General features: G+C 27.9%; 1 protein-coding gene across 3 annotated transcripts in view; it reads right to left on the reverse strand.

Annotated features, from left to right (window-relative positions):
- Positions 1 to 7,154: 7,154 nt before the first annotated feature.
- arm (armadillo) overlaps positions 7,155 to 13,026 on the reverse strand; it is an 82,365-nt gene continuing 76,493 nt past the window's right edge. The window contains exon 14 of one of the 3 annotated variants that reach the window (XM_075364226.1): positions 7,155 to 8,886. In XM_075364226.1, the coding sequence (XP_075220341.1) occupies positions 8,711 to 8,886 (176 nt within the window). In that variant the 3' untranslated portion in view covers positions 7,155 to 8,710. The remainder of the gene's footprint in view (positions 8,887 to 13,026) is intronic. The other 2 variants (XM_075364228.1, XM_075364227.1) reach the window with 2 other exon arrangements.

Below are 13,026 nucleotides of genomic sequence, written 5' to 3' on the forward strand. Positions count from 1 at the left end.
TTAATTAAGCTTAAATAAACTGTCATATCAGGAGAGAAATGTTTTATAATATTCTCTGTAACAAAATATGAAATAAGTTATCACAATAATTAATCTGTATCTATTAAATTGATACCACAAATAAATAATTTTCTTAGTTAACTAAAATTACAAAACTTAATCTAAGAGTAATACAATCATATACTATTGGTTAAAACCAATATTATTGGCTTTAAATTCTTCTAGTCAATAATAATAATAATTCTTCTTCTAGTCAATCAATAATGGTACCATCAATAGACAATAAAAACCTGAAACATCAGACTGATTTATAGTTTATAAACATGAAGCTCTTTCAATTGTTTGCAAACGTTACGGACAGTTCTTTTAGGAATGTTTAGTTAAACTAACACTACCAACTGAACATTTTGGACTTTCTTGGAAAGACAGTCTAATTCTTTCTATGTTTTCATCACCAGGTAAGTGTCCTTTCAAAATGCATTTGTTTCCAAAAACTGTTCACACCACCTACATATGCTTTTGTCACTCTGAGAATTTCAATGACAGACTTGCATATAATTTCTTTGCAAGACAGGTCTGATTCTCTTTCTGTAGACCAGTACATGTGCAGTGGTTTCTCTTGTGGGGATGCCATGATACCGAAGCCTAGACTGATAATAGCTTGGCCCATGCAACAGTCTAATGCAGTTATCTGATGTAGAATGTATAAAATAAAAAACTTAACTGTTGTCACTTCAAGATTACTCATTAAATTCTACTGAAAGCTGCAAAATAAGATCTACATTCATTCTTGAAACCCTAGAGCTCTTTTTCAGATTCCCAGAATTCATCTTCATTATTTTTTGATAATAATATGATCACCTATTCAGAATTATTTAAAAATTTTTGGTGATGCCATGATTGGATGTTCAGATGTATTTCAACTGCACATTTATGTTTGTTGTTACAATGTAAAATCCAAACGTTTTCATGCATTCCACAATGATCACTGTTCATTTGGTGATAAATATCATCTGATTTTTATAACTTCAGGTAACAAAAATGGATAATTTCATATTTGTTTTATCAGTGGGGCAGCATATTTATCCATTTTTAACACAATCTTTATAACATAAGCACATTAACCTATTTCTAACATGGTGTGTGTAATATATTATTATGCACCAATCAGATTACAGATTTATTTGTTTCACTTCTAAGTGCATATAATAACACTAATGTGTCCGTCCATGTTTCCATGTGTACTGAAAATAAACAAAATGTGTGTAAATTGCAATTAACTACTTACTGCATATGACAGACGTGTAAATATTGTTGGATTTCACACACTTAACTGATCAAATATCTTCTTCCTCCAAATCTGTTAATCCATTTAGTTATTGAATGATCCTTGTGTATTTATAGTACAAATATATTAAATAAATATTTCTAGGTTTCATAAAAGACTTAACACATACCCTTAATGAAACACAAGAATATAAATTAAATTATAGCAGTTTTAATGAATCATAAAACTAAACAGATTAATATAAAAGGGATGGTGCCACAAAACGGGCAAGACCCTTGTGGACACCTAATCTTTCATCTTTTACAAAACTCACTTCTGATTATAAATCATACAAATTAAGTATAATTAAGTTAAGTAATAGATATTAAATTGTATTATAAAACAATGTTAAATTAACTATGATTAAGTTAAGTTAAGTAATGAATATTAAATTGTATTATAAAACAATGTTAATATTGGTTCTAGACTATGAATAGATAACCTTAGAGTACAATTATAATTAGTATTAGGATTACTCCATTAATTGTTAATTTTGTAAAGTGAAAGAATAAAAGAATTTGAATTTGAAATAAAGACCTAATTAATTGTTTAAAATTTACTAATTGATTAATTTATAAAATTCTTATAACCTTAATAGTTTACTATGATGAAATACAAGGGTGAAACAAATTTAAACGATAATTTTGTTATTCTATGCAGCAAGCAGTTTCAAGCTGGTTGGTGGAATGAGGTGGAAGAGAAGAGAGGGAACCAGCTTGGTTAGCTCCTCTACTCTGATCTGTTGTTAGTACAGCCATGACTGAGCAAGAAGTTCCATCATCTTTTGCACAATGTACGAGGTGTGATAAAAAAAATACAGTGAATAATTTTTTATTAAAAAAAGTAATAAGGTTACATAGAATTCGATTTAATCTCCTTCAAAGTACTGTCCTTGGCTAGCAATCCATTATCCCAACGTTGACTCCATGACTGGAGGCATTTCTGAAAGGCATCTTTCGGAAGGGCTTTCAGCTGCTCGGTCGTGGCCCTCTCAATGTCAGCAATGGTGTCAAAACGTTTTCCTTTAAGCAGTTTTAATTTTTGGGAAGAGCCAAAAGTCGCATGGTGCTAAATCCGGTGAGTATGGACAGACAGAAACACTATTTTCGGCCAAAAACTCGCGAATGAGAAGCGAGGTGTGATACGGCGCATTGTCGTGGTGAAGAAGGAAGCCATTGGTCCATTTTTCTGGTTGCTTTCTTCGTACATCGTTTCGCAAAATGCTTTGAATGGATCCTTACGAGATGTTAAGGTCTTCCGATAGCTCTTAAATAGTCGTTCGCCTGTTTGAACGAACCATTGTTTCCACTTTTTGCACATTTTCAACTGTTTTTTGAGGTTACTGGATGTCCCGCACGCTGCTCGTCCTCAACATACTCATTTCCATTTTTAAATCGGCCATACCACTTGTACACTGTCTTCAAAGTTACCACATTATCGCTGTACACCGATTCTAACATTTCATGAGCTTCTTTGGCACCCTTTCGCAACATAAAACAAAACTTAATGTAAATGCGTTGTTCAAAATTCATGTTGCGCGACAGACACAATAAACACAACCTCACTCTAGCGGCTCTGGCAGCTGACTGGCAAGCTCGAACGTGTTACAACTTGTCCCTGCCTGTCTCAGTTGATCACGCTATTGGACAAATTACAGCATATGGATGTAGCGTCAGCAGTTGCCACTATAAAAATTCATTCACCATATTTTTTGATCACACCTCATATAATCATTAAGTTTTTAACTAATGAAGGTGTTAAACCTACAGAAATTTTAACTCGTTTAAAGGTACAGTTTGGGGAAGGTATATTGTCCCAGAACCGAGTATATATGTGGGCCAGACAATTTAAGAGCAGGCGAAAAAGTGAAGGTCAAGTCTTATAGCCGACAACATCCATGTCGTTGAAAAGCTTCACTGGTTGAAAAGGTGATTACTGGTTCACTGTTGAAGAAATCACATCAGAAGTGGGCAGAGTCAAAAATGGCAAGTAAGAAGTGGTGAAGAAAGGATGAGGACTGCCCAGTGAAGGTCTGTCTGCCGGAAAAGTTCTTGCAATGATCTTTTTTTATTGAAGGGGAGTTTTATTCATTGATTTTCTCTACAATCAACAAACGGTGAATGCAGTTTGCTATTGCCGGCTGCTACAGTCAGTAAAAGCTGCCTACAGAATCAAAAGACAGAGAGTGCCCATCAGAGATTTCATCTGTCTACATAACGCCACCACGATTTTCACAAGAGATAAACTGAAAAAACTTCACTGGGAAACCCTTGACCACCCTCCCTACAGACCAGATTTGTCCCTCTGTGACTTTTTATTAGCGTCCTTGAAAGAATCTCTTGGAGGGGAACGATTCAAAAACAATGAAGACATTGAGGAGTGCACGTGTAACTGGTTGACGACTCGTCCTGAAACTTTTTATAAACAAGGGCTATTCAAGCTTCCAAATCATTGGCAGAAGTGCAGGAGACTATATAGAGAAATGTTGAAGGTATGAACTGCGTATATTATTAATAAATCTATGAAAAAAATTACAGTTTATTTTTTATTCACCCTTGTATATGAAATTCACAGAATGCTAATCTTTTTCATAAAATACCTGGAGGGGGGGGGGTCTTTAAGTGTGATGAAGAAGATGAAAAAAATAATCAATAGTTAGAAAATAATATTGAGGCAGCAGGGTTTCTACTTTTATGGGAACTATTTAATTTATTAAAAAAAGAAAAGCGAGAACTTACAGCAACAAAATTTTCAAAAACTCTGCAAGAAAAAACCAGATTAGAAATAATTCTGCCAAAATACAAAAATAAAAATCACTTAGTCTACAGTAAAATATTTAATGTCTTAATCCTAGCATTTAGACTGTGTTGTCAAGGAATCTTGGCAGAAAAAAATGATTACAATGAAGGTGAATGAACTTATATTGAATTGTGAAATATGTGCACTTTTATAGTAAAGTGGAAAGAATAGAAAAAAACCAAGGTACTGACTGAATGGTGTGTAGATAAAAATTAGTAAGTTGACCATTTTACTACAGATTTAGCTAGAAATGTATTTTTACAGTATTCAGTGTGCTTGAGAATACTTAAAATACAATTTTAAGCTGACATAAGACTTAAATTTTGTTACTGATATTGGGTGCCATGAAATTCTATTAAACATAATCTTAAAGGTTCAATTCTGAAATTATAGAAAATATACATAATTATTGTTACAATATAAATTACACAGGTAAAAATGAAAACATAAGTATTTCAGTTAACTTACATATTTTATTAATATGATAGCCACTTATTTATTATAAATGAAGAAAAAAAACACTTCTATTTTATATTTACGATACAACACCTTTCGAAACAAATTCAAATACAAACAATCTTACATACATTCACACATATATTCATCACACAAACTCATTTATTTTTTATAACTGATAAGTAATATAGTAATAAATTAAATTAAATTAGTAATAAAGTAATAAATTTTATCACTAGTATGGGTGCTATGAAATTCTACTAAACATAATCTTAAATGTTCTATTCTGAGATTATAAAAAATATACATAATTGTAGTTTAAACATAAATTAGACAGGTAAAAATGAAAACATAAGTATTTTAGTTAACTTACATATTTTATTAATATGACAGCCACTTATTTATTATAAATGAAGAAAAAAAAACACTTTTATCTTATATTTACGTTACACCTTTCGAAACAAATTCAAACACAAACACTCCTGCATACATTCACATATATTCATCACACAAACTCATTTATTTTTTAATAATAAATGATAAGTAATATAGTAAGAAATTAAATTAGTAATATAGTAATAAATTTTATCACTTCTATGGGCGCTATGGAATTCTGCTAAAGGTTGTATTATGAAATTATAAAAAAATAAACATTATTGTAGTTACAACATACACAGGTAAAAATGAAAACATAAGTATTTTAGTTAACTTACATATTTTATTAATATGACAGCCACTTATTTATTATAAATGAAAAAAAAAAAACACTTTTTATCTTACATTTACGTTACAACACCTTTTTTGAAACAAATTCAAACACAAACACTCTTGCATACATTCACACATATATTCATCACATATACTCAATTATTTTCTATAACAAATGATAAGTAATATAGTAATAGTCGACACACAATTTATTACAAATTGCTTAATTTTTTTTTTGTTAAAAAAATTTAACACAGCTACCCTGTTTATTTTTTTTATTTTTATTTTTTTACTTATTTAAGTAATTAAAACCACAATATATAAGTATAAATCAAAATGTCTTTTAGTATGGGTATACATTTAACTAATAAACTATACTACACAATATCAATGAATAAACCAAACCAAAACCAAAAAAAAAAAATTAGCACTTAAGAATTTTTTAAGTACTGTACTGTTCTTATTAAAAAAAATTTTTTTTATATTTATTACTGACAGATTATATATTTTTATAACTTCAAAACATGAATTATAGTATAATAAACTAAGAAATATATAACATTTTACAGAAGGGATTAAATCCATAGTGTAAATGCATGTACAATTTTAGTATCGTAACATAAATATAATATGAATAAACAGAAAGGTAACTAAAATTAATGTTGTAAAATGTATTTAATTCAAAAGCTGCAACTTTGTAATTACATATACAGAAAAAAATTAATAAAATACAGTAAACATACTTTGAACTAGCATACATGACATGAACTTCCGAGCTCAACAGAGAAGTGTTTTCTTTTTTTTAAATAAATTTCCTTACTATAGAAGAATAAATAAACAATGATCAAAAGTATAAAAAGTTGAACCAGCTAGAAGAAAATAACAGATGGATTGAAATATGAACATAAAATGTAAAAGTAAATTAAAACGCATACCTTTAATGCGGCAAATCTAATTTGATTACAGAGTTCAGAAGGATTTAAAATGTTGATGTAAATGTATATATATAACTGGCTTCATCATAAAGTAATAAGTAGTTGACTGATCAAAAGCAGAAAAAGATATTCAACTGTAGTACGAATAACAGATGAAAATAAAGAGGAGGCAGATTAAGAATAGACCTGACTTAATATCACAAGAAAGAAATGATGACTTCCAGTGGAAGATTTTTTAGTAGATATATATGTTTTTACTATTAATGAATAATGAAGGCAAAATATGCTAATTATTAAATTTTTACTGTATTTTAACGAGTTTAATGCTAATGCTAATAATTCTCTGTACTAATTCTGCAATGCAGAATTTAAGTAAGAAAACATAAACGCTGTGTGTGAAGGGAAAACGTTTTTTTTTTGGGGTTTTAATTCTCTTGTCTATGATGAAAACATATCGAATAAAAGAAGATTTTTAAACGTGTTATTTGTAATGTGGCTAATTACACACACACACAAAAAAAAAAAATCATGAACTAAAACTAATAGTCATGAACTAATATAATATACTAATATTTTGGTTATGCCGTGATTTGTTACACAATAATTTTATACCTAATGATAAGAATTTTACATAAAGCCCTGGGTAACAAATATCATATAATGTAATAACATGGTCTTTGCATCTTGTAGCAAAGCAGCAGCATGGAGACAAAAATTAATTTATCACGCTCTTTCTGTAAAAAAGCATTATTATTTTCTTAAAAATCCTGTGTAAATGGGCATATATCCACTTGAAAAAAAAAAATAAAATAAATTTGATGATTTTAGACTTCATGAGGCTTGCTCAAAACAGTACTTAAAAAATATAAAATGGAATAAAAATGTGGTATTTTCAATAAATGCATTTGATGAAAATAAAACAACCAAAGTAATATATATCACAAATTTTAATACTAAAAAATAAAAATTATAAAAATGAACAATTAATTATTATGATATATATAAGATGGATAATAATACTAAATAAAGAACTAAATAACTTATGATAATAATAATTTAATATAACTGCAATTACAATAATTGATAAAAACTACAATCTAATCTTATTAATTAATTAGTGAATTTAATATGAAACAATTAAAATTTTCACTGAAAGAATATGTTAAAAAGTTTCATGAATATTTGAATAATATACTGATGATGTGATAAAAAATTTATTCATAGTGGATGTAACAATAATCGATTCAATATATACGCTATTTTAAAATATGTTTTTTGTATTAGTGGTTTCTGGATAAAACTGCAAATATATTTTTACTTCATAATGGAAATTAAACAATAAGTCACCAATACAATACAATTAATAAAAATTTTGTGGCAGTGAAAATATTAATCTATTAAATAAAAAAAATAATAAATAACATTTTTGGATGACATGAAAAATACAAATTAAATCTATAAAAATAACATATATGATCAATAAAAGATATATAAATCTAATTATTATTAATTCATTAAACTTTTTTATTGTTTTAATCAACCATAATTAATTTATTTAACGACTTACATTCAAATCACTTTTACAAAAAATTTTTTATACATTTAATAAATAGAACAGCAAAATTAATTAAGAGAAAATATATAATGGTAAATAAGGAATGTGTTGTAAATATTATGTAAAAGTAATGCAAAAATCCTTGGTATAAATGTAACATATCATAACGTTATCGTATTTATTACGGTGGGAATGATGAAAATAAGCTGTTAAAAAAATAAACACACTGACTGTAAATCCTGGACATTGAAAAAAAAACAACATTATAGCAGATTTTTAAAACTGAATTATGACATGAGAACCTTACAATGTTCAGGAAGTAACAACATGTTTTACAAGTCAATGAGGTAATAAAAGAAAATATGAAACTGTAATAATAAAATGGTAAAAATAAATTGTTTACTAACAGACTTTTATGACAATTTTTTATTAATTGTGGAAAAAATTACTTGATTGATTTGTATGTTTTCTGTATACGTATAATTATCCAATTCCATGAAAAATGGAGCTGCAATTTTGTTATACATAAATGAATCAAGATTAAAAATACATAAATAAATGATATATATATATATTATATATATATATATATATATATACAAAATGTTAGTAATTAAGTGTAAATATATTTCTACTTTGGGATAACATTTATCTGACTTGGAGTATAGAAAACTATTTTTATCACACAAACAAGTACTTATCGAACAGTCTATGTAAAAAAAAAGAAGCTTCATCTCTAATAATAATTAAGTTTATGATCATAGAACTCATGAAAAATTACAATGTTGGAATTGGGATGACAGTTTTAACAAAGAAGATGAAAAAATAAAATAAAGTAGTGAACTGAATGTAAGGTTCAAGTTTGAACAAATTTAGGACATAATTTCTTTTTTTTATTCAAAGATGATATTAATTATTAAGGTATACAGGTTATAGGTCAGTATCATACCAAGCAGCAACCTGGTTGTTATCTTGCGGTGGTTGCGGCAGTTCGTCCAAATGATCGAAATCTAAATCAGCGCCGACTTCCATTGGGCCATAGTTGGAATCATGTTGTGATCCCAAATCTAGACCCTGCATTGAGTCTATTGGTATCTGGTCATAACCTGAATCATAAAAAAAAATAAAATATTGCAATAAGAAAACAGATTATCTGTAAAAACCTTTTTGTATATTAACAATTTATTATAAAGAATTCAATTACTGTAAAAATTAGAAATTTATAATATCAAACATTTAATGAGGATAATAATAATATTTATTTACATAGTAACAACAGGTTTACACTCTATTACAGTTACTAGATGAATGATAAATGAATTCTGTAGCATGTGAAAACTGCAATGCCTGATTGGGAATTGAATCCAGGACCTCTGGATGAAAGGCTAGATGCTACCACTCCGCCATGAGATCGGGAAATAATAAAAAAACATGACACTAGAAATATTTGTTATGGATATAAAACAATCGGTGTTCAGCAGATTTAATTATCACTCTTTAGAATTAACATAAAGCGGTTCAATTTAATCTAACTTCATAAAAACATTTTTTTTTATATATGCTTAATGACTTTATTAACATGATATAATATACACATACAAATGAATAAGGTGAGATTATTTTATATTAGATTTCTCAAAAATAAGTTTGATTCTTTACATACTTGAGGTGTATCTTTTTGAGTATTATAAAAATTACTAACTGATATGCTACCAAATTCTTTCTTTTTTTCATGCTGCTGATAATATACAAAATTAACTTTTTTCCTTTTTTTATGTGCATACGTCTGGTAATTTTTTGTAGATATTTACTTCTGGTAATTAAAGTTAATTTATTATTTCACATAATATCAAATTTTCAAGTACAAGAAGGTAAAATGAAAATGTTAAAATATTATTTACCTATAAATTCAATTAATATCAAAAATTTATTCTGAATTCAAAAAATTTATATAATTTTTCAATGTAATCTGCATAGCATACAATGAAAGTACATGGATCCCTCAATAAAAAAAAAGTCTTTGTGAGAGTCCAGTCACTTGTGCAACACTTGTTTCATCTCTTCATATCTAAAAATCACTAGAGGGGAGGTCTGGCAAATAATGTTGGTGTGGAGGGCAGATTTTGGAAGTTGAATTGGTAATAAAGAACCAAGCAGTGTGAAGCTGCAACTAAACATTGTACTCAAGACAGCCACACCATTTGATTGAACTTCTTTACATGAGATTGCATGACAGAGTAGTGACCCATATTCCTGCCATTACACACAATGCACTAAAATTACCACTTTTTCATCCCAAATGATTTTTTTTTATTAAGCTGAGAAGCTTCACCATTCCTTGTTCAATTTCTAGTCATCAGCTAGCAGTAGTAGATCAAGGTTTTATCTCCAGTGACAATTCTTATTAGGTAGCAATCACCTTCTGCTTCAAAAGTTCTTTTCGGGCATCAACATTCATGCTTTCAGTTCTACAGTTCTAACGTCAGTTGGTATTGCATCCATATTGCAGTTTTAACACTGTATAGCATCAGGGACAAATGGTATGCTGATGTACAACTCGCATCCAGATGGTGGCTATTTTTTATTACTGTTACAGCCCAATTTTTCTTCATCAAGTTTTCAATTGCTTCTATGACCTTTGCTGTCACTACTACATGACATGCATTATATGGTGGAGAAAATTTGTTTCAGAACTAACTCTGTCAAGAAACTTTCTGATCCACATATATTAGTTGTAAAGACAGTCATGTACAATCATATACTGAATTCTCATCTTTAAAAAAATTTCAATGTATTTTATCCACTTCAATATTCAGAAAAAATGACAGAACACCGTTATCTTTAGTACATGTTTCAAGTGGTGTTTGTCATCTTTACAAACCATAAGCATCATTGTTGTAAACTTACAGGATAATTGTGTAGAACTATGAATTTTTATGTTTTCATTTCTCTCCCTCCTTACTATATTCTTGGCTATATACACGAAGATGAGTGCATATGATTATATTGTTATAGTTTTGCTATAATGTGATACAATTTAACATCAACTAATGGGAAAAAAATCTGTAATATAATTAATGACATTTGCTTGTAATTATGGTTATCTGTTGTCTACATAATTTTTTTGCTACCAATCAATCAAGTATATTTATAATTTACAAGTTCATAGTGAAAATACATAATTCTACCATTATATTTGTGTATATAAGTATGTTATTTTATTTATTTTCTAATATTCACATTTATGTAAGTATGATGGATTGATTACAGGATTCATGTTTTATATATAATTGCAGCTACATGATCAAATCTGCCATGATTTGATGTAATCACAAAATGTTGTAATGTGATTACATCAAAATTATTTTTACTTGCTTTTCTTTAACTCACAATGTTTTTTTTTTCATGTTTGTCCTCAAACCTTACATCCTTAATTTAACATATTCCTGACATTGCTGATTGATGACATTTTTCACAGTTACTAAGGTTGGGTGACAATATAATATTCCACCATTACTTTTGCAAACATCCCCCGTATGGGGGTAAATTAAGAGTGTGGGTGTAAAAACATTGCAAAATCTGCAAAATGGCAATGCAAGGTTTTTGAGGGTCACAGATGACAAATCCAATAGCCATTTGAGAAATCTTTTATAAACTCATACAAACGTTTGTCGAAAATTGTGATAAGTAAATGAATAAAAACTTCACTATTTCATTACTTTGTACAGTAAATGTTTGATTAAAAATTTGTTTGATATTTTATAAATATATTAGAATGTTCAATGTATGATTAAAGAATTGAATTTGATTAAAGAATGACTAAAAAGTATAAAGCAAAATTTGAAAAATTTTTGTAATTATATATATAAAAAGTAATTAAAACATATTGTATACAAATGTGAAAACAAACAAAAAATGGTAGTTTTCAGCCAGAATATTATTTTTAACAAATAAGATGTTGTAATTTAAATGTTTTGCATGTGTGTGATTTGTCCAGATGTAAAATAAATGAGATTTTACTGTTCATTACATTTTGCAAAGCTTTTTTTACTGAAGCACTCTACATTCCTTACAAATTATAGCATAAATAATAAAAAAAATTTCAAGATTTTGAAAAATTTATTAAAAACTATTGGTTTCTTTTTTTTTACTAAAAATAGTTTTAAATAGTAATTAAAAATAGGTATTAGTCTCACCAGCTTTAAAAAAAGAAGAAAAATAGTTTCAGATAGTTAAGTTCAAATAAGATAGTTTCAGTTTTAAATAATGGGTAATCAAAGGTAAAAACAAAAGTTTTGGAGTGAGGGCCCTCCACCCCACACTACCCAACCACTAATGTTATGGTTTTACCATTTGTTTTTCTTTTTCTTAATTTAGCTTGCCGTTAGTCTATAAATACCTCTTTAAATATAATTTAGTTGGCTATTCTAAGTTGATTTATTTTTTCTCTTTGGTTTACTTTTTTCTTGATGTGTCAGAAGTAACTCTTTTCTTCTTGTTTCTGCTTTAATCCAGGCATATTCTTGTTGTAGTTTTTCTTTTCACTTAAAAGCTTTTGCTTTTTTACTGAGGATGTCTTTCTGACTTTAGTTTAATAAAATTTTGCTTTGTTTGACTGAACGTCTTAGCTTTAGTTCTGGAGCAAAATTAATTACATATACGTTTAGCAGAAATTCCAGTAAAAGTGATTTAAAATATCATGACAGTTGCAATGTTATTGAATAAACATTGTTAAAAGAAAAATGTTATTTCTGCACGATTTTTAATTTTCTAATTTAATCCTTACATAATAAACAAGCCAATTTTGTACAATATACAAGTGAATAATTGAAATATCTTATAAACATAGAACATCTTGCCATACAACTTACATTAATGAATATTCACTCATTTATACTGTTAACCATTAACTTTTTAAGATAAACTGGTTTTAGCTTCAGCAATACGAATAATTAAATATATGTTTGTTTTAATTCCTGTTTCTTTTCAATATCAAAACAGAGCATGAGTTTTTAAAATTATATTTAAAATCTATATTAAGCATTTTCTTTTGTTCATCTGTCAATATGATTTAACGTAATTCTCCTGTTCCTATGTTCTACATTAATCTTTTTATCCAAATACTAGTAGTTTACAAATTCTTCAGTTATTTGTTTTATACGCATTATAATTTTTGTCTTCCTTAATAATTTTTGTGTTGCACAAGATATGTCTCTAAATAAATTTAAAAAATACAAATAATTTGA

This window comes from Lycorma delicatula, chromosome 4 (assembly GCF_047948215.1).
Source record: "Lycorma delicatula isolate Av1 chromosome 4, ASM4794821v1, whole genome shotgun sequence".
Lineage (NCBI taxonomy): Eukaryota > Metazoa > Arthropoda > Insecta > Hemiptera > Fulgoridae > Lycorma > Lycorma delicatula.